This window comes from Hippoglossus stenolepis, chromosome 7 (assembly GCF_022539355.2).
Source record: "Hippoglossus stenolepis isolate QCI-W04-F060 chromosome 7, HSTE1.2, whole genome shotgun sequence".
NCBI classification, from domain to species: Eukaryota; Metazoa; Chordata; class Actinopteri; order Pleuronectiformes; family Pleuronectidae; genus Hippoglossus; species Hippoglossus stenolepis.
Window position 1 is genome coordinate 7,715,811 of NC_061489.1, and position 22,765 is coordinate 7,738,575.

Genomic DNA, 22,765 nt, shown 5'->3' on the forward strand with positions numbered 1-22,765 from the left:
TGGATGTTGTTGAAATGCTTTTACTCCTAAATGTGAGCATCACATTAAAGTGTAATGATGGACCTCAGTGTGAAAGCAAAGACTGCAGCCTGTCACCGCGACCGGAAGAGAGAGAGAGAGAGAGAGAGATGCAGCAAGAGAAAGAGAGAAAAAAAAACAGAGAAGGGGCAAGAGGAGCAAGTGCAAAACAGAGACAAAAGTGAGAGAGTGAAAGTGCGCGCGTGTGTGTGTAGAGGGAGAGCGAGAGAGTGAAAGAGCCAGGCCTAGTTTTTAGTGTGTGATCTAGGCCATTATCTGTGTTAGCACTAGTGGGGCTCCAACAGGCTCTGTGGATCCTGCATAACAATACCTTTTATGAGCTTCAATGTGTGTGTGTGTGTGCATGTGAGTGTGCGCCACTATAGGCTCACACACGTGCGTTCATGCATGTTAGTTCCATTGTGCCATACATAATGTACGCATGCGCCCCTGTGCCCCTGCCTTTTGTTTCTTGCCACTGAGTTTGTGCCTGTTTGTTAACAACACTTGTGTGCGTGGCTGCATTTTGTCGAGAGTGTTTTCGTATGTGTGTATGTGTAAGTGTGTGTGTATTTGACTCCTCACGTGCAGCTGTGCGCTCTTGCTGTATCACCCCCGTCGTCAGTCAACCCCCTTCTCCAGCAGCGCCCTGGGGGCCTTCATTATGTAAGAAAGACATTACTGCAGAACAGAGGCAGGCAGCCCTGATAACTCTGGCAGCCCCTGCTTCAATACAACACGCCTAGGTTTACATCACACACACACACACACACACACACACACACACACACACACACACACACACACACACACACACACACACACACACACACACACACACACACACACACACACAGCCAAAGCCTGCAGCAGAGGTGTGATCAGGATAATGGTGAAGATTGAAGGCCGCTGATGTTTGTGGACAAGCTTGTTGAAGTATACAGGAAATGCCAATAAATCATGTTCTGCATTTTAATAAATGTTCTTCTCTCTTTTCCCTGCATCAACATCTCTCACTCCCTCTGTAATCTACTTCACCTCCACCCATACATCCACTGATTTAAACACTCCTCCTCTTTCTTAATCTCATATATCTGCTATAATCACTGGCTCCATCCACTGCCTCCATTCCTCTCTGCACCTTCTCATTTCTCTCTCCTCGCCCACCTGGCCATCACTCTCAACATCCGTCTCCAGCGGTCCCCTTCCCCCTGGCCCACCGGCTCACCATGAAGGAGGTGTTCGACGCCGAGGGCCGGCCGCGGGTGGACATGCTGAAAGCTCATCTCACCAAGGAGGGCCGACTGGAGGAGGCTGTGGCCCTGCGCATCATCGATGAGGGTGCCGCCATTCTGCGCCAGGAGCGCACTATGTTGGACATTGAGGCGCCAGTCACGGGTATGGTACAGTGATGAAACAGTGAAATAAGTCTGTAATATAGTGACGAATTACAGGGCAATAACAGTAGCTAATACTGATATCAGTAAATGACATAGTTTGACATTCAGGGAAATATGTATTTGTTTTCATCTGTTAGTTAGATGAGGAAACTTATGACACTGGTTCATGTCTGCACAGTAAATACAACAGTTAATGTAAACAGCTTAGCTTAGCATAAAGACTGGAAACTGGGAAACAGCTAGCTCACCAATTAAACCTTAATATATCATTTGTTCAACCAATTTTAAGCTATGTGCCAAAGTATTTATTTATTGAGTGGTAACGTCCTGCAGTCTCTACCTCTGGACAAGAACTATTCCAGAGCATAACATAAGGTTAATAGTTGTTGTGTTTTCAAACAAAGAATATAGTTGTATGGATGTAGCCTTGGTGAGCTTTACTTGTGCTGACAGGTTAATTCGAGATGTTTCCACCTGTTTCTACTCTTTATTTTAAACTGTAAATCTGCTCCTGGTATTAATCTTAATCTCATGGAACTCTAATCAAAAAGGTGAATAAGGTTATTTTCCAAAATGTGGAACTGTTCCTTTAAAAATTGTTTACAAAGCACAGTCTGGGGCGTCTTGCATGAAAAAACAATGATGTTTATATACATGCATGAGTGGCAACAGATCACGCACTTTAACAGCGAGGACACGGATAGAAACAGTCACACAGAGACACAGAGAATTGAGCTGCAGAACAAAAGGCAGAATATTAGCAATTATGAAATAATCAGATTTCAGATACATTGGCTGATTCATTAATCTCCCTCACTTTTAATGTGAAATGTTATTTGGTGGCAGATCACTGAGAAAACCAGTCGGCCCTCATGTACCTCACAGCAGCAGGTGCTGGCTTTGGTAATATCTGCATGTATTCCCTTGCCAAGGAAATGGTATGAACCGGGGGGTATGTGGAGAGGAGGAGGAGATTGAGAAACAAAATGGAAAACGATTCGTAGACGATGTCAGAGTAGACAGACAAGCAGGCAGGCGGACTCAGGCAATCTCAACCTCCTGACACCACCTAGTTTATGTACTTGTCTGTCTCTGCTTCTACATGTGTGTGTGTTTATGCAAGGGTGAGACAATTTTGAGTGGGCTGTCGGGCCCACGCAGTGTGGGAACAACGCTCAGCTTTCACAGGTACAGATCCTCGGGGACGAAGACAGACAGACAGGCAGATGGAGAGACAGTCGATCATAAGCAGCTCAGTACAGCGGTTCTCAAAACCTGCTCGATCCCAAGGAGCAACCTATCGATCCCGGTTTCCAAGTTTCTCCACTTGTACGGATTCTGACCCAGAAACACTTCGTCTAAGTTTGATTTAAAAAAGATTTCACCAATAAAACTACAGAAAGATGTGCAGATCCATGTAGACAAGCAAAAGTAATGTTGAGAAGATATTCAGAAAACAGCACTTTGATGCAGTCTCTCTAGAAATGCTCTAAGATCGGCCATCTATAGAACAGAAGGGCAGGTGAATGGGTAAAATCTGAGCTGACAGGCTTTTCGGGTGTCACACAAAGGCGTCTGGAAGAATACTGAGACCGGTCTGAGAAAGCCGACGGGTACAGATCAGTTTTTCGCTCATGCCATTTTTTGCATTCCCAATTCCCAGTTCAAATTAAAGCGAATGCTGAGGAGTCGACACAAAAACAGAGATTAACATGGCAAGCAGATGGAGAAACGCCAGACGCCAGACAGATGTGAAATGACCATCGCATAATGGCTGCGGAGGGGCAACTATGACATCAACTGCAATTGAAAGGAGAGGCCAGACAGATGGTGAGGGAGGTGGATGGGAAGATGTCTGCTGGCACGTCATACAGATGGACACAGTCCTGACGTCTTTCAGAATATAAAGTGTTCAGCATGTGAAGCCTATTCTGAATTAGATCCAATTCTCCGGGATGTCACTTGAAGAAATTGTGGGAAACACAGACGAGAGAATCAGAAAAGAATGAACAGAATCCGACCTGATGAGGCTCTATCCAGAAAGTTAGCAGAAAAGGATGCTTTGAAAAACTACAGGTGTTGGAGTACAACAGTAAACTCAAACTAAGCCTTAGGGCTAAAACTATTTATTTTCAATATGAATTAATTTGCTGGTTATTTTCTTGATTTATTGATTACTTGCTGTGTCTGCAAAATGTTTCATAGACGTACAGATGAACAACGTGTCACCACATGAAGCCAAAATATCAATGTATTTGACGTGTACTTTGAGTTTTTACTCTGGACCAGGTTCCCTCCACGTTAGGCAGGATTTATGACCTATATATCAGCCTGCCACTACGTGACGATCAAGGCGCTTTGGCTTCACTTTTGGGGATCTGTCATGTCGTCCATCTTTATATACAGTCTATGATTTAAACCAAAAATATTCTTTATAAATATTAATAAAAATATTATTTGCTTGAAAAATGAATCAAATTACTAGTTGGCCACCCAATCATTTTCTATTGATGAACTAACCAACAATTATTCTACCAATTGTTTCAGGTCTAAATACTCACACGGCAATTAAAGCATTAAAGGTGATTTGGCAGAGAATTTAGATATAGAGGCTAATTTTTAGAAGCCTTTTTTAGATCCTTGATGCATTTCAAACCAAGGCCTTCAAATGATCTCACTAGACCCTTTTTATCATGTGTTTTCTGTGTTTTTTTCTCATCAGACAGATGAGTGGGGTTTCTAGCTCAGTACACAGGACACATATACCTCTGCAGATGCAAATCAGGCCATATGGAGCCACCGAGGCAGAGACGGCCCCACATTTGTTAGCTGAGTTGTGTGGCAGCTCAGAGTATTCATGATGTGTGTGCTGTTTCCTCAGTGTGTGGAGACATCCATGGCCAGTTCTTTGACCTGATGAAGTTGTTTGAAGTGGGAGGTTCTCCTGCCAACACACGCTACCTCTTCCTGGGGGACTATGTGGACAGGGGCTACTTCAGTATTGAGGTGAGGATGGACACTGTACACACTTCACTGCGGCACATCTCCATTTTGCTGTGTGTGTATTCACTGTATTACATATACAGTGAGATTACAACTGAATGATAGTGCACTATTGCCCTCAAATCCATTAGGCCTTTTCCAGGGGTGAGGTTTATGTCACTGTGGTATACAGTTACAGGACTTTAGTTTGGCATTGACACACCGCAATGTGTGTCTGACAATGTGCACATAGACTGAGGTGATGTAATCTAAACTTCATGGACAGGGAGTCTCAATATAAAGATCAGCTTTCAGGCACTATTCAGATTAAGTAGCCTGTGCTTTCCTATAGGACACAACAGACAAAGAAGGATTCAAGGTCTGTAGTCACTGACACGAGTAGAACATGCTGCTAGCTGAAATATGTATGGAAGCCTAGAGGAGATAGGAGACCATCCACAGGGCTGTTTGGACATTTGATTCTTTAGACGTGAGTGTCTGAGCTTGTTGAGCCACCAGGACATGATGTGTCACATAGAGTGAGTTCGGAGCAGTGTTCAGGTCGGTCACCTTCCCGACACACTTTAAGGACACAGTGGTGATACTGTGTAAAAGTGAGATAACGCTCCATGAGTTATTAGTAGGTTAATAAAGAGAAAACTGGTAGGAGCTACAGGTGTTTTTCAAGTCTATTTTTTCCCTGCTCACTTGATCATCACAGTCTGATTTGGGATGATTCTTGTCAAAATGCTGTTTCTGTCTATCTTTAGACTGGAGTACGGATCAATTTGCTTTCAGCTCAATTAATTTGGACAGTGAAGGAATTCCTAGAAACGGCTCCATTGTGATTCTCTGTGTCGCACGTTGGATCTCCAGTTTGAATTTAATTTGGGAGAACTTAAAGTGAAATGACCCCAAACTCTGTCTCATACAATTACTAACTGTTTTGTTAGCTTAGCCAAGACAATATAACGCTCCTAAAATGTCTAACTACTCCTTTGAGCTGAGCAACATAATATTCAATACCAGAGTAAGGATGTTTAGTTTAATGCTGACATTGCATTACAATTACATCCCTTTTAGAAATAAGTCAAATTTTGTTAACTAGATTGTCTTGGATGAGGTGAAAATCTACCAATGAAATGATTCAACTTATCTTTAATACAATTTTTAAAACTAAAATTATAGTCACTGAAAGAACTTGATGGGCCTTAAAACTAAAGAAAAATACCAAAATCTAAGCATTTTGTGTATATTATAAGCAACATAATCTCTTTTTAAACAGATTAAGATTTTAGATTAAGATAAAAACTAACTTAATGTTATCTTTAAAAACTTAAGATATTTCCGGCCATTTTTTACCCATTGACAGGACAGATTTCCGTGTGAAATGGTTAGGAAAGACGTGCAGCATGCAGAGTATGGGACAAGCCCCAGTATATGGGACGTCCGCTTTATGTCCGTGAACCACTAGATGTTTTAAGAAAAATTGTCAGCAAAATAAAAGGCTTTGAATATGACAAATACTGTTGATTCAAAGAATTCATAACTTGATCTTAAATAGACATTCAGTAATAAATACTTGTACAAAACAAGACTGTTTTTCACTTTGTTAAAATTCCTTTTTTAAAATGTACTCAAAATTCATATGTTAGCCCTTTTTTGTCAAGTTAAATGTTGTACTTTCCATCGAGCTGCTCTCTCTAACCAGCTTAATTTCCTCTCTCCTGGTTGAACCCTCAGTGTGTGTTATACCTGTGGTCACTGAAAATCCTCTACCCAAAGACGCTCTTTCTTCTACGGGGAAACCATGAATGTAGACATCTGACCGAATATTTCACCTTCAAACAAGAATGTGAGTTACTCTTGTTTCCTCCTGATGTTTTATGTTGCTTCATCACTTCAGCACTTCTGTTGTTCTTCCCTCTGCTTTCCTACTTCATAAGATATCACATCACATCTCTCTGTTAAAGTTAAGGCTGCAACTAATTTTATTTTTTATTTTGTATTAATCTGCTGACTTTATTAGAATAGAAATGAATAAAACTGTCCATCATAATTGCCCAAAGCATAAGTTGACATAACTTTAAACATCAGTTTGACTTTTATTTAAAGTCATTTTTGAAACAATTGAACCTTGATAATCAGACTAATCCAGGTTTTGCTCTACCTAAGATATATTAGTCAGCTAGCTACCATGCCATGAATTGAATAGAGACCTGTGGAGACTTTTCATGTTCCCAGTTGACTTAAAACAAGAACTCTGAAACACTGAAGCTTAAACTACATGTTTAGTAACAGGCAAAAACCTTGGTGTCCTTTTTGATGACTGTTGAGCAGATGAGTAGAAACAGGCTTGTTTTCCGTTTGTCATGTTGAGCTCTTAGTATTATAAGCATTATATAACATTTCTAGGAATAAATAAGTGCTGCTCTAGAAATAATGTTATTTCCATGACCACACAGTGGTGCAGTAACACTGTCACCTAACAACAAGAAGCTTCCTGCTTTGCCTTTCTGTCTGGAGTTGTTCCTCCAAGTACTCCAGCTTCCTCCCACAGTCCAAAGACATGTAGGTTGGGATAAATTTAATCCAAGACTCTAAATTGACCGTAGGTGTGAATGGCCTCTGTATGTTGGCCGTATGATACAGAGATGCTGACCTGTCCTGGGTGTACCCCATCTCTCGCCCAATGTCAGCTGGGATTGGCTCCAGCTCAGCCACGACCCTCGTAGGTAAAGTGGTATAGATATTGGATGGATGGTTGGATATCATTTCTAACACACAGCTTTGCTTGTATAAAAGGACAAACAAGATAGAGGTTAGATTTATGCATTATCGTTTATAATTTTAAATGGTGAGCTTCACTTTCAACAAGTTTGGCTGCTGTTACTGACATCTAAACCTCCACAAACCCAACAGAGCAGGACAGACCTGCTGACCTTAATCTAAACTCTGATCTAGTAGCATTTAGCACTAGCCTCTATACTATACAGCGAATGAGCTATCATAATTGGGTCTGTTGTCAATGTAGCCTGTAGCACTGCAAATTGTAATTGGCTGATAAAGGCTCCTTGCCCATTGGAAGTAATGCTGGGCCTCACTGGTTGTATTCTTATGTTGTAGGAAGTAAGGTAGTTAGTTGAATATGCTAATGTTTGCAGCAATTAACTCCACTTTAACCAGCTCCTTACACATCTGCTCTTGTATCCTTGGTTTTGCAAAAACTAAAACTTCTTCACCCCCCTCGAAACTCTTTAGATGTTGAGTATCACTCTCATTATACACACTGCTTCAACAAGGTGTGACTCAAACCCTGACAGCTCTGCTGTGCTTAGTTACACTCTGATTGGATAATTTGCTGCTCAGGAGAGAGGTTTAGCAAAGAGTCAATTAATCTTCTGTCAATCAACTGATCAATACATCGACTGACTGTCTCAGCTGTAAACTTTAATACTTTCCGGGGCTTTTCCTCTTATCTTCCTCCCCCTCAAAGATCCTCCTCATCCTCCTCTTTCACTAGCAGGTTGCATCCTCCCTCCTTTTCCACTCTCCACATCCTATTTCTCCTCCTCTTCATCCCTCTTCCATCTCCTCTTCCCACTCCCAGTCCCTCTCTCTCTCTCTCTCTCTCTCTCTCTCTCTCTCTCTCTCTCTCTCTCTCTCTCTCTCTCTCTCTCTCTATGACTCTCTCCTCTGCCAGTGAGTTTCGCCGTCCTGTGCTCAGGGTGGGTGATTAGCAGCAAATTAATTTGGCCCGTAATGATTGGCTCAGGGACTTACTCCTCTGTGTCTGATTGGCCAAGGGACGAGGAAGCTAATTTCCCCTGGTGCTCATGGCGAATAGTGGTCGCCCTCAATTACCATCTGCTGTGTGTATGTGTGTATGTGTGCGAGTGCATGTACTGTGACTGCATGCGTGTGCAAGAGTGTCTTCATAAATGTTTGAGTTTGTGTGCGTGTGTGTGTGTGTGTAAGGGGCTGACAACTGGTGGACTAGCAATAATGAGTTCTTGCTCTACACGAGGCAGATGGAGAGGTTGACAAACACACTCCTCGCTGTCAAACACACACACACACACGCACACAAACACTGAAACGCTCTACAATACTGGCTTTGATTTGTGTACATGTCATTCCCGTGTCCTCGCACTCCCCCTCCTCTTTCCCATCTCTCTCTCCTCTCTCTCCTCTCTCCTCGTCGTCGCCTCTCCTCACTCTCTCCCTCTCTCCCTCTCTCCCTCTCACCACTCTTAACCTCTCCTCCTTCTCCTGTCTCCTCCCATCAATCTCTCTTTATAAAATTATCATTCTCCCTTTCCATTCCTCCCTGCTCGCTGTCATCCAAAATCCACCCTTCTTCCTCTCTCTTCTTCTTCTCTCTCCATCCTCCTATCTCCTTTCAGCTATTTTAATTCTGTGATATTGTTTTGTGTCAGATGTATTGTTACGTTGATGTGTGAAATGTCCTTAAAGATGCTGCGTGTTGGATGTCTTTATCGACATCCCTGCCAAATCAAAGGAGTTTTTCATGGAGCAAAGATTCTGCCTAACAGTTACGCTGCTTCATGTGTATATTTGGGTCAGATTTTGTTCACTGGCATCAGAACTGGAGTCTTGCATCAATATGTTGCCTGTAATAATATGCTATGTGTTCTAATATGGAGCAGTTTTTTTATAGCAACGTGCCTTCTTCTCTGGGAAGTGGCATTTCTAAATCATTCGAGAGGAGATAAACATGTCAAGTGCTGGAGAAGAGATGGAAGCATAAATTAATAACGTGTTATTTGGAAATCCTACATGTTAGCGCCTTTATGCTCAAGTGAACTCAAGTATGTTTTGAGAGGAGCCAAACAAGTCAGTCTGAGACCTTAAGATGACTCAGTTCTTCAGATCCATCCATGTAAAGGCTTCATGTCTGTTTGTTCTCTGCAATTCTTGTTGCACAGTGTGTTTGTGTGTGAAATGAAACAGTCACACCCCGAGTGACAGGGACCGACTATACATTTTTTGGGGATAGTGGCTGTTCAAAGCATGTCAAAACACACTCAGGAGCTTCTTTTGTCTCACGTCTGAAAATATCTCTCCACGGCTCCATCCACCTCCAGGTAAGATCAAGTACTCGGAGCAGGTGTATGAATCCTGCATGGAGGCGTTTGATTGCCTGCCCCTGGCAGCCCTGATGAACCAGCAGTTCCTTTGTGTGCATGGGGGGCTTTCACCAGAGATCCACACGCTGGACGACATCAAAAAGGTACAATAAGACACACACATATACAAAGTTTGAAGGAACAGTGCTACCCTACTTATGCAAGATTTGGGTTTTGACATCTGCTTTATATAGAAATGTTGTGCCATATAGTGTATAATGTATGATTTCTGAGAAAACTGCTTTTGAAATTTAGAGTAAGTACATAAAAGAGTTTAAAAAATAGGCAGCAATATCTACACTCTGGTTTGTTTATCTAGAAGCTGTGGTCAGACTGCACTCACACAGAGTGAGATAACTACTAGCTAAAGCAAGAGAGTTATCTCTCATGTAAAATCATATATAATGAGCAATGATGCATCTCCACTTTCTCCTGTTTTATAAAAATGAAGCTAAAACATCTTGCACCTTTCATGTCATTTGGAGCCAGAGCCTGCACAGTAGCCATTGTGGTGTGCTGCGACGGTATTGATAACCTGCTGATACATGCGCTCGTCCAGTTCCACGTCGTTGTTATATTATTAAATTATAGCATCAAATAACTTACTAATTTAACATAAAACCAAATATATCAGACACATGCTCACTAGAAGATACATCATTGTGATAAGAATTACCTCGAGAAAAATGTATGCCATGTCCTATCGAGGTGGGGTTAATGAGCTATACTGCAGCCAGACACCAGGGGGCAATGAAGACTTGGCTTCACTTTTGTCACGTCGTCCATCTTTACTAGCTGTGAGATAACCATAGCTAGCTTTCACTAAAGCTAAAACTAGATTCACTTAATTAATCATCCCCTACTTGTAAAAGAAACATATTTATTTTTATAAACTAACATCTTGGTAATTCAGTTAAAAAACCTAATTTGATGCAATAGTCAAATCTAATCACGATGGTGAAAAAACAGTTAACACCTGTAAAAGTTCAACCAATATACTTTGGGTAAGCTAACTCTACCCACAGCCTCCACTGGCAAGGCAGATAATTCATAAGACACCAGAAGATGCAGCAGTGGAAAAGACGCTCACACGGTCTGTATGTATTCAGTTAATACAGAATACAAAGGCGCACACATGCACACAGAGACATGAGAACACACACTTCCTCATCTAATGGCAGTGTTTCCATGGTGAATCTGCTGGTGTGACATCTTCTCCCCCCTGTGTGGTGAGGGTTGCCATGGAGATGCTCTGCTCTGACAGTATGTGTTTGTGTGCATTTGTGTGCACTATGTGTTTGCTTTTTTTCTCCTCCGATCTAGTGTATTTGTTTATGCGTATATGTGTGAGGTTGATTTGAACATTTTTTGTGATATATATATATATATATATATATATATATTATTTGGTCCTAAATGTAAATTTCTGTGTGTGCTGGTCTTTATATGAACAACTGTGTCCATGTAAGCTTACATTTTGTGTGTTTCTTTGTGTGTGTTTGTCTGTGTGCCTCCTGTGTCCTAGTTGGACCGGTTCAAGGAGCCCCCAGCGTTTGGGCCCATGTGCGACCTGTTGTGGGCCGACCCCCTGGAAGACTTTGGCAACGAGAAGACCCAGGAGTATTTTGGCCACAACACAGTCAGAGGCTGCTCCTATTTCTACAGGTACAGGACAAAATTACTCCTCAAGATGACTCGGACAAAAAATAGATAGATAGAAAATTAGCGTGATTTGAATGAATTTGGTCTGGTCGCCTTGACCTAACAGATCCCTGCACTTATGAAGCCCAATGTTATGAACTAACCTGGTGTCCAAACAACCCAGACAGAATGCAATATTCATATATTTAAAAAATACACATTAGGAACAACATTCTTTCAAATTACCAGCTACAGCATGCAGCCAGAAGTAAGGTAGGCTCTCTCAAATGTGTTGTGTGAGGCTCATTCAATGTGTTTTAATGATGGGGGTGCCTCGTAAGCGAGTGCCTGGTGTTCAGTGAGATGTGGCTTTTATTTAGAAACCAGGAATCTAATAAGTTTTAGGTGGAATTCTGGTAGTTGGTTTGAGATGTCGGTTATGAGAAGAGAGACCCGTCCAGCCTGGTTACACCACATCCAACATACGACAATAATGGTTAGGATTTGAACAAGAGACAGAAAATCTTGGCCAGTTTACACACACACACACACACACACACACACACACACACACACACACACACACACACACACACACACACACACACAAACAGCACATTCACAAACACATACACACAGTTCCGTTTCAGCATGAAACGATATCCCACAATCCCCAGGGAGACTGCGCGGTTCTGTTGCTATGACGACTGGCTACTCCTGCCAGATATGAAGTGATATTAAGATACAGTGAGAGAAAGGGGGAGAGCAACATGGGAGGAGGGTTGTGTTGGTGGTGGAAGGATGGAAGATGAAAGCTGTAATTCAAAAAATAAAAATAAAGGAATGTAAAAGACGCGGAGCTGAAGTTGAACTGCTTTGGGCTCGTCCTCGAGTGTAGAAGTTGGTGTTATGACATGTTGTCTGAGGAGAACACTGTGATTTTCTATGTTAAGCGGACAAGGCATCAATCTACCCCCACAGAACTGAGGCCTGCCTGCGCTCACTAATGCCCCCTGCTGGCCCCAGTCAGACATGACTTTAGAAAATAAGAGGCCTACTCATCTCCTACTGCTAGACTTAAAACACTTTGATCTGTCTTGTGGTTTACAACTGTCTTAATGTAATAGCAAATGGCACGTTTTTTATGTAATGCGGTCTTTACTGGATCTTTTTGGATATTTCTTCACCTGGATGTTTTTCCATTGCCATTTTTCAGATTGTTTAGCTCGCTCTAAGTCTCTCTCTCTCTCTTTCTCTCTCTCTCTGTCTGTCTCTGTCTCCAGTTACCCAGCAGTGTGTGAGTTCCTACAGACCAACAACCTGCTGTCAATCATCAGAGCACATGAAGCACAGGATGCTGGGTAAGCTGACTGACTGTCACAGCTCAGTCCTTCTCTCGGCTTAAAAAGGGAGCACCATTTAATTTAATTGCTTACCTTGATACTTCATGTGCCGGCCTGTTATTTCTCTTTGTGCAGGAATTGGCACATTAAGGGAAAAAGAGGTTCCACAATTTTACCCCCTGTCACCATTAAACTGTGTTATTATTACCATTGTTAGAGTTTGTCTCACTGAGAGCATCAATAACAAAATCCAGGTTGAATAACTCACTTCTTGAAAACACTATGTTAAGGCAACAGGGCCATGTGAGGCTTGCACTACTAGTCTCAATAAAAACAAAGTGGGGGCAAAACAAAATGTCTGACCCCAAAAAAATCCAAATGCATTACCAGCATCTGTTATCTCAGTGAAAATCCTCTAACTATAATGCTGCAATTAAGACAGAGCTATTCTGAGTTGTGCTGTTTGCTGAACCCATTAACAGTATTTTGGTCATGCAGCCGAGTAGTCTGGGTAATCGTCCATGGGACCTGGTGCACTTGGAAAAAGGACAGGTCAATAGAAATGTTATTTTTAGTAGAATAAGCTGCTGCACTTGTACCTGGAATACCAGATTAGTCATGAATTTTGTAATTAGTCCATCCTTAAAGGGAGACAACTGGTAGAGGAAGCTTTTATGCTTTCAAATGATCAGGCAGCAGATCCAGGGATTTTTGTCTATTTATTTAACAATGCGAGATGTGGTGTTTTAAAAAAATATATTTTTACTGATTTCCCTGGTAATGATTCATGCATCTTGATAAAAAAAAATCTGGCATGTTTAGGAGACTGATATTTATCAGTGTTAGAAATTTGGTACAGCTTGATTAAATTTGGGGGGATTGTGGGGCCTTACCCGGAGGTATGCGCTCTACTGAGTGCCATTCTAAAACTCAAAGTGTTAACTTCTGGTTCTCACTTCTTCTTTCAAACACAAGGAGATTTCGACAGCTCTACTTTACCCTGTCATTTTGCACTCAGATTTTCTCAGCCATGCCAGGGATTCTGTTCTGTCATCATGTGGCTGTCTAGTCTTCAAACGGTCCCTGTTTGGTTTAAAGGCCTCTGAAGCAAATCCTTGGGTTTTCATCCACGGAGTAGTGTTTTATTTGAACGGCTGTAATGTGGGCGGTTTGTTTGTCTTGCTTGTTCCTCAGGTACCGTATGTACAGGAAGAGTCAGACTACAGGTTTTCCCTCCCTCATCACCATCTTCTCTGCTCCAAACTACCTGGATGTCTACAACAACAAAGGTCTGACAGTGACACATGTACACAATCTTCCCCTTCTTCTTAGTATTACATGTGTTACGTGTGTGTTAGTGTTTAGGGAAAAGGCTAATATCTGTATGTGTGTGTGTGTCTAGCGGCGGTGCTGAAGTATGAGAACAATGTGATGAACATTCGTCAGTTCAACTGTTCTCCTCATCCCTACTGGCTTCCCAACTTCATGGACGTCTTCACATGGTCGTTGCCTTTCGTGGGAGAGAAGGGTACCACACACACACAACCGAACACACACACACACACACACACACACACACACACACACACACACACACACACACACACACACACACACACACACACACACACACACACACACTACTTTGTCTAGACTCTTCCACACACAGTACACTGAAAGTACTGACACTGACATAATTTTCTTAACAATTTTTCAATTGATTTTTGCCAGACTGGTACTGGCTACTTGTATTTTTATACTGAGTGATGTAAGGACACAGTGCCAGAGTACTATGAAATATTTGTCAAATAGTTGTTGCAGTCCTCCTGACTATATGAGAGATTCATACTTTTTCTGTTAGGTAAAATATTTATGTTTGAAGCACCACTTAATAATATTCTCTAAAAATAGCAGTGACATCAGCTCTAAAAGGTAAACAACCCCTACTTACTGGATTAGAGACATTTGGGTAACTAGAGTTCACTGTGATTTTCTCCTTCGCTACAGCAGCAGTAGATAGATGATAGGAAATGAGGAGAGAGGGAGAGATGGAGAGATGGAGACAACAAGAGTCTCCAGCTGGGTGTAAACCAGGGATACTATAGGTTATGGTCTATATCCTAGACCACCAGGGTGTCACCATGTCCCTGAAAATGTGTCTGTTTCACTTCGTCCTGCAGTGACTGAGATGCTGGTAAATGTCCTGAGTATCTGCTCTGACGACGAACTCGTGAACGACGGAGAGGAAATCTACGATGGTAACAAACACACAGCACTGACATTAGAGCCATATAGAATTAATTATATTTTTTATTTAATAATATGTCATTAACTAGGTTTGTTTGTAACATTTATTTTGTTAATGTAGGTCTGAGTATGTGTTTGTTGGTCTTTCAGCCAGTGCAGCAGCAGCAAGGAAAGAGGTGATCAAAAACAAGATCCGAGCCATTGGGAAGATGGCCAAAATGTTCTCTGTTCTACGGTGGGTTGAGTCCTGGTTGTGTGTGTGTTGGCTTACTGGCAATAAATTTAGTATTTCCTTTCATTTCTGCAGAAATGAGAAGTTATCTGATTGTCACTTTGAAACCACAAGGATGTTAAACTGTTTGCAGATGTACTGCGTCAGGAAGTGTGTAATTCTCTGTAACTCCCTCACCCTCTCTCTTTTTACACACACACACACACACACACACACATTCTCTCTTTCTGTCTCTCAGGGAGGAGAGTGAGAACGTGTTGACCCTGAAGGGACTGACCCCTACAGGCATGCTGCCCAGCGGAGTGCTGTCTGGGGGCAAACAGACCCTGCAGAGCGGTGAGTGTTTCACACACCTGCACACACACAGACACACTCCGCATCTTAACCCAGAGCACACCTTCCAAAGTAGATTTAAAAGATACACAAGCAGACACAGATTCAATTTGAATATCTGCTTTGGACCATCTTCCTTCCTGCCCTCTTTCCTTATCTCCCACTCGACTGCTGTTTTTCTCCTCATCATTCTGCCTCACTGACTCAGTCACCCTCTTCACCTCACCTCACCGGCGCTGAGGATACTAACAGCCTGCTGGTTATGTGTGTGAGTGAGAGAGAGAATAACCTTTATATTAAGGGACAGTATTGCAGAGACAGGCAGCGAGGGGACATACAGCTAAAGTGTGTGTGTGAGGTGTGTGTGTGTGTGTGTGTGTGTGTGTGTGTGTGTGAGCTAACAGCAGCTACTGCTAACTCTGAACCTACCATGACCTCAGTGCCCTGAGTTCCTCATATGACTAAAGCCTGAAACATTCTTTTGAGTCTGTGAATTTGTGAATGCTGTGCGTCCATGCTTGCACTCGTCTGCCAACACAAACTGCACAAAACCATGATTTGTCAAAGCGGGACGTATTGCTGCCTTCAAATGGAACTCATGAGCTCCTGGTTGCGATGTGCAAGGTCACATATACAGTGCAAGGTCACATATACAGTGCAGTAGGAGTTTAAGTTGTGAGAACAGCGCTGCTAGGCAACAGCTAAATGGATCCTAATATTAACAGTACTCTCAGCTAACAATTTAGCAAGCTAGCATTCAGGTAACAATCAGTGCAAATACATAGAGACAGAGGGAAATGGTCTATACTTCACAATCCAATGAAAAATTAACAACCATGCCCTGAATCATTTCTGAAAACGTCAGCTCACAGGAAAAGGTGGAAATACCAGAAGAGGGAGGCGTTCATATGAACTCTCCTTGTGAACATAGTAAGCACGACTCCCTTTGAAGACAGGCTAGGTTAAACCATCATATGGAAAAAGTCCATGAAAACGTGGAGAGTGAGAGGAGAGAAGGGAAATATGCAACAAATGTCCCTGGCTGGACTCAAACCTGAGACGTTGAAGTTTACAATGTACATGTTTTACCCCCTTGACAATCATCCCGCCCCTTATCATGTTTTTCCACTGCCATTCTGTCTGAAATTGACTGTGTGCCTCTGCTCTGACCTCCTGGAGGAGGATTTTTGCTTTATGGGGATGGAATCCCACCTCATTCCCCCACAAATCGCCCACTGCTTTGGTGATGGACCAACCCAACCATTTGACATCTATCTGAGATTTTTTAGGCCTCTCCTGGGCTAGGATTTCCCATAACCACTTCTTTTTTCTTTGTGTCCTGAAGCCAATACATTTACACATAACTGCACAGAAGCATGTTTCAGCCTCCACCCCTTTCTTCTCCTCCTTCTTTGCACTTCATCTTCTCTCTTGGACTGTCATCTTCTCTCTCTCTTCCTGTCTCTTCTTTTATCTTTGCCCATCCTTCAGCTACCATTGAGGCCATAGAAGCCATCGAGACAGTTAAGGACGCTGAAGGTAAAATCCCACTCATTTCACTGTGTGTGTGTGTTGTGTGCGCACACATGTGTGCACATGTGTGTGGGTGTGCGTGTGAGCAGCATGGCTGCGCTCTCAGCAACCCATGCTCATAAGGTCATAGAATTTCTTTACCCACAATGCACTCAGCTCTTCTAACCGCATCAGCCTCTCACAACAAAGCCTAAAACTGCTCCACGCTGAAGCCACCACATTAAACAACACAAACATACACACATTTTTCTCGTTCCTTCACTTGGTAAACAGGAATACCGCTACATCTGCTCTGTCAACACACATACACACACATCACACAACTTTTTCTTACATACACGAGAAGAGCGGGACTGTGGGAGGGAGTGGGTGTTGTGAGGGTGGGCAGGGTCACTAAGACCTCTTGTAGTCTGCAGTGTGTTATCTCTGTATTTCATAGGTACTGTAGTTCTGTAGAAAATGAACATGCAATCAATCTGTAGCTCTACAACATACGGCAGAACACCAGTCACTCGTGAAGCTAAAAAATATTTGTTTTCATTTTTGCAAACCAAATCTTAAAACTTTATTCGGGTTAAAATAGTCTGAATTCAAGGTTCAGTTCAGCTTTTCAAGGAGCTTTCGGCCATATTCTGTGACCTCCTCCAGTAAATGATCATATGACCTTAGCACAGAACTTCGGTCTGGTGAGTACAGAGGGAAGGTGATGTGACCTAGATCATGTGGTGAGACCTGAGACATTTGCTGAAGAAGACTGAGGATATGGTTGAAATCTCTGAAGGCAAAGTAAATTAACCTTCACATGAATCACTCCAAACTGAGCCCCAGATGTCTGCTTTACTGTCAAAGTGCTCCTGCAACTATTTTTACTTATTTTCTAACTATGACTAAGTCAACCTTGAATTTTGAATATTTTTACTACAGATGTGTTCCTGAGGTTAAGACATAATCTCTAAATTTAAAACCTCATCGTATAGAAAAAGAGAGAATATAATAACACATAAGAAGATAAAACACATTTTGCACATTTTATTGAATTACTGGGCGTCACCAGGACAGTTCTGCCAAGTTCTTCTGTGCTACTGAACAGATTGTGGTCATGGTGTTTGTGTTCTATTGTATTAAATATTCTGTGTACATAGGTGATGTGATAACTCTGCACGCTTAGTTAATTGTAGTCGTTTGTGTTTGTACCCTTATTGCTGTCCTTGGCTTACATGAACTACAGTCCATAATTTGTTTGAGCAAATAAATTATGGGAATCACTCGTGTTGTGTATTTCTGTTATGTTATATGACTTGTAGGTGGGTGTTGGCTGTCTGCTGTGTAACACAGTAGCACACTGTATTTGTGAGTGTGCCGCATGTGTGAAAAGGTAAAATGACAGTAGCTGTTGTTCGACGTTGGTCCCTCCGGACACACCTCCGGATCTGGGACCGCAGTTCAATTTAGACGGGTATTCCAGTGATTTAAAGTTTCACTTCCAAGTAGTCGAGAGACTCAAAAAAGAGATTAAAACAAGAATCAGAGTCTAAAGCCAACCAGTTACGATATACCATTTGTTTGTATCTACTTAGACTTGTTAATGTACTATTCTGTATAAAAGAAGGTACTTTAAGGTAATTAGATGTCAAGCTCGAGCAGCGGGAGTAACCATCTTGGAAAAATGTGTGAATGTGCCCAAGTCTCATTTACAGAACAGATTCTTCCCATTCAGCTGAGGTTGCATGAATGCAACATGAAACTCTCCCTGATTGGTAAACACAACAACTTTGTAATGGCAACTTCTGTTAAAGGAACAGTTCAACATTTTGTGGCAAGAGGCTTTCAGTATTTAAGTGAAGCTAAGCTAATGGCTGGTTTGTTTCTTGCGTCTTATTTAACATAAGAAATGAGAGTAGGGTTATTACTCTCATTCAATCCTCTGAAAATACTCCCTCCATGACTTTAGTAGAAAATTCAGTCATTATCACACAATTTAATCCAGTACAATTTAAATAAATGGTGACCACTTCTTGAAAACTTCAAAAAACAACAGAAGAAACACTCCTGTGGTGTCATCCAAGTGTCTGTAAGCCCTGACATTCAAATTCGACTGGAAACGGTGTCATTGACAGCATGTTTTTAGCCTAAATGTCCTCTGATATCCTCCTCTGGAGCCACGTCCGCGCATTGGATCACAACGAACATTTAGGCTAAAAACATGCTGTAAATGACACCGTTTCCAGTCGAATTTGAATGTCAGGGCTTACAGACACTTGGATGACACCACAGACATTGTGACTTGACTGTGTTTAGTTTAGACAAAAGACAAATAAGTCAGATTTGATCGATTATACTGTAGCCAACTTAGACAGGAATTTCAAACGAAGCAACCTGAGAGTTGGAGAGAAATTCCATCCTGACACCCGACTTTTTACGCTAAATTGTCTCACTGTCAAACAGTCCTCACAGAGGTGAAACGTGTTTTCAGGACTTATGAACGACTGCTCCCGTGCAGCTTTACTGTGTCTCCTAGTGGCTCAAACCAGACATCTCTACTGATCTAGGATCAATGGCCAAGTCGCACTGACTGTCACGTCCACTGTGAGCCGTGAGGTCAAAGTAATCCTATAGCTCAGCATTCAGACAACATATGAACACTGGCTGATGTGTGTGTGTGTGTGTGTGTATTGGTGTAGGAGCCCTGAAGATGTGCATATGCTAGAGAAATTTGTCTATCCAAACCCCCAAATGGCCTTCAGCTTGAGGGAGCACTATCAGGATCAAAATGGTCAAAGATAGTTCTTTCTGGTGCAAACAAAAGCAAACAAAAGCATTTAAAAGGTGAATTAGAGGAGAATGGATGTTTTGTAAATGTTTACATATTCACATTTGATAGTGCTCTGAATGTGTCCTCCAGGGGGTTTGGATACACAAGATTTGACTGTATGTATTTTAAGATATTAACTCTCTGTGTGCATGTATGTATGCTTGTGTGTGTGTGTGTGTGTGTGTGTGTGTGTGTGTGTGTGTGTGTGTGTGTGTGTGTGTGTGTGTGTGTGTGTGTGTGTGTGTGTTGGTGTCTGTCTCTGCAGCCATCAGAGGCTTCTCCCCGCAGCATCGGATCAGCAGTTTCGAGGAGGCCAAAGGTCTGGACCGGATCAACGAGAGGATGCCACCGCGGCGCGACGGCGTCAACAGCGTGGGCCTGTCAATGGGCCGCATGAACATGGGAGAGCCCAACGGGACAGACAGCAACAGCAACAGCAATATACAGTGATGGACATACACTCCCACATGCCCAAACCTGCAGTTACAACACTGATATGGTACCATATTTATAAGATACCTGTACATAGGCATATATACACCAGAAAAAAGGCATCACACACAGACACAGTATTTCATTCACTCAATAGGATCACACAACATCACACACATATGCAAACAGACACACATGATTACTGCCCCCCTTCCCATTGCCCTCAGCTGTATGTAAAGGCATGAGTGTACCTGGACGTTACCACCAAAGGCTGAGTCTCTTCACTGTACTGATCAGCCCTATTTAGAGAACTACAACTCCCATGTCACTGCACAACAACAGGAAAAGAACTACGAAAACAGTCCCCATGCTAAACAGGAGGAGCTGCAGATCACCTCGTATGTTGGAGATCACCAGTGTAGGCATGACGTGGCTGTGTCTGTGGCGTCTGTTGTGTCAGGCGGGGTCAAGTGTTTGCACGTGGGGGTGGGGGGGTTGTTAGTGTCGATCAAGGTTGGGGCGTTAAAGATTTGCCTGGTTATTTTTCCTGTTTGCATTGCGAAACAGGAAATGGAACCAAACCTTCTATGGGTAGATTGTGTCGTGTTCTTTTATCCCGAGATATGAGAAGAGCCTCGGTTTGGTTCAACAAGTATTTATTCAGAAGCAATGAAAAGGTACAGCATAGCTATGTGCACATAGCTATGGGCACTCAATACACAGCCTCGGCGAAGTCAGTAGCACGGGGTAGTCAAGAGTCGCCCCGAACGGACGACGGGTACAGTACTTATAATAGTAGGTATAACTTCATTGGTCAATAACGAGGGGGAGTCACCATGGTTCAGACCTTGGCTCTCCCTTGCTGGTGCGCAGGCGTGGTCCCACCCTCTTGGCCCTGGAGTCTGCGAATGATGAGGAGCCGCTCCCAGGTTCGCCCCTCCTCTGACAGTAGCTGGGAAAATCTTCACATTCTGACAGTGTTTGGTTTCATGTTTTACAGACAGGCCTTCAGCTGAAGCCTTGTGGGTCTTCAGTAGTGTTGCAGATACGGTGTTGTTGTTCATTGGAGTGAGAAACCTTGCGTTATCGGCTGTATGTTCTGTGTGTCTAAGCATGGGCATTTTCCAGACAAAACAACGCCTTTCCTATCTGTCCTTCAGAACCTAGTGGCAGCTGCTTGAATTCTTTCTAAGGGTAGGTCACAGTTTCTTATGAAAACAGTGCATTCATGTATGTGTGATGTTGAAAAAAGCTAATGGAGTTTAGGCTGTAATATAGTAAGTTAGGTATGAGAACAAGTTAAAGTACAGTGTATTGTATGCCACAGATGTACAGTCTCCACAACAGGCATTATCAGACAGGTGCGAGACTGAACTGCGATGTGACGCACACACACACACACAACAATCAACTTCAAGATTAAAACCAGCCAGCAACGGCTACTAAAAGTCACTATGTGAAGGCCACACATTCTCCCACATATTCAGCCCAAACTGCCCCTGCCCCCACCCCTGTCTAACATACTGCATTTGTTTAGAGTTCAGTTTCATTGCCATCTTCACAGACACACACACATTAATTCTTTCTGTTAAGGTACAAACATGGTGCGCGTAAAATCGATCCTTTTCGGGGCTATAGTGTCTAATTATATTATTAAAATCCTAACAATTGTATAGGGTTGTAGTTTCTCTTGTCTGCGTGCACATGCTTCAACATGTAACTGTCCGTGAGGTTATATTTGAAAATGCGTCCTGGTTTTGCAAACATGGGCAGATCTGGTCCTAAAGCAGGCAGCGGTTGAGTAAAGTTCGGACATGTGGAGTGTGGAGGGGTGTGGAGGTCTATCTGTCGGCGTGAGATAATCTCAGCTGCCGTCTAATCTGAGCCCTAGTTGACCTTTTCTTCTCGGGAGGAGATTCCCGTTTTACTTTTGTAGCACAGCACCCGTCCTCCAGCTGAAGTGAAGTGGAGGATCCCCCCTCCCCGAACCATCCACCCCCCAAAACTCTGATCCCAGGCCAGTTAACTCTGGTGGAAAGGCCTGACACCGGGGCCGGATCAGATCTGAGGTGTTCCTCCCTACCTGTCATGTGTAAATAGGATACATAGAGAGGCTCTATTGCACATCTGATGCATATGATCACAGAATGCACGATGCAGTATAGTGGAATTAAGATGCTTTCTGTCTGTAAGGGAGTCGGGGGGAGTTGAAATGTGAAGTCATTCTCTATCCATTCTCTTTCTACATCCTCCTTTCTGTCTGCTACTAAACAGCAGCGTTGGCTGGGAATCTCCAGCCTTACTAGCAGGAAATGATATTTCACACAGGAAACAGACTCTTCTGGTGAAGGTAGCAGCCGAGACAACAAGAAGAAGTCAGAAGAAAAGGTCTTTGTAAAGCATTTATATTAACGCATCAGTGCATGCAGAGTTAAGTTCTTTGATAATAATGTGAAGATTATATTTGTGCTCTGTGTTTCACTATGGTAGGATTTTTTTTCTTGTTTTCTGGTTGATATAAATGAACTGAGGAATAATGAATAATTTATTTTGTACATAATGTTAATTTATTTTTTGTATTCATTTTGTGTTATTATATTTTTTTCTTTTTCTTTTTTTTTCACAACCTGTGTTTCCGGTTT

General features: G+C 42.4%; 1 protein-coding gene across 2 annotated transcripts in view; it reads left to right on the forward strand.

Annotated features, from left to right (window-relative positions):
- The window catches only part of ppp3cb (protein phosphatase 3, catalytic subunit, beta isozyme), a 32,942-nt gene extending 12,094 nt beyond the window's left edge, over positions 1-20,848 (forward strand). Inside the window, exons 2-14 of one of the 2 annotated variants that reach the window (XM_035162231.2) lie at positions 1,216-1,416; positions 4,300-4,424; positions 6,144-6,255; positions 9,509-9,654; positions 11,076-11,215; positions 12,475-12,552; positions 13,729-13,823; positions 13,937-14,062; positions 14,715-14,792; positions 14,932-15,016; positions 15,252-15,349; positions 16,838-16,885; positions 19,957-20,848. In XM_035162231.2, the coding sequence (XP_035018122.1) occupies positions 1,216-1,416; positions 4,300-4,424; positions 6,144-6,255; positions 9,509-9,654; positions 11,076-11,215; positions 12,475-12,552; positions 13,729-13,823; positions 13,937-14,062; positions 14,715-14,792; positions 14,932-15,016; positions 15,252-15,349; positions 16,838-16,885; positions 19,957-20,141 (1,517 nt within the window). In that variant the 3' untranslated portion in view covers positions 20,142-20,848. The remainder of the gene's footprint in view (positions 1-1,215; positions 1,417-4,299; positions 4,425-6,143; positions 6,256-9,508; positions 9,655-11,075; positions 11,216-12,474; positions 12,553-13,728; positions 13,824-13,936; positions 14,063-14,714; positions 14,793-14,931; positions 15,017-15,251; positions 15,350-16,837; positions 16,886-19,956) is intronic. The other variant, XM_035162232.2, reaches the window with a different exon arrangement.
- Positions 20,849-22,765: the final 1,917 nt, after the last annotated feature.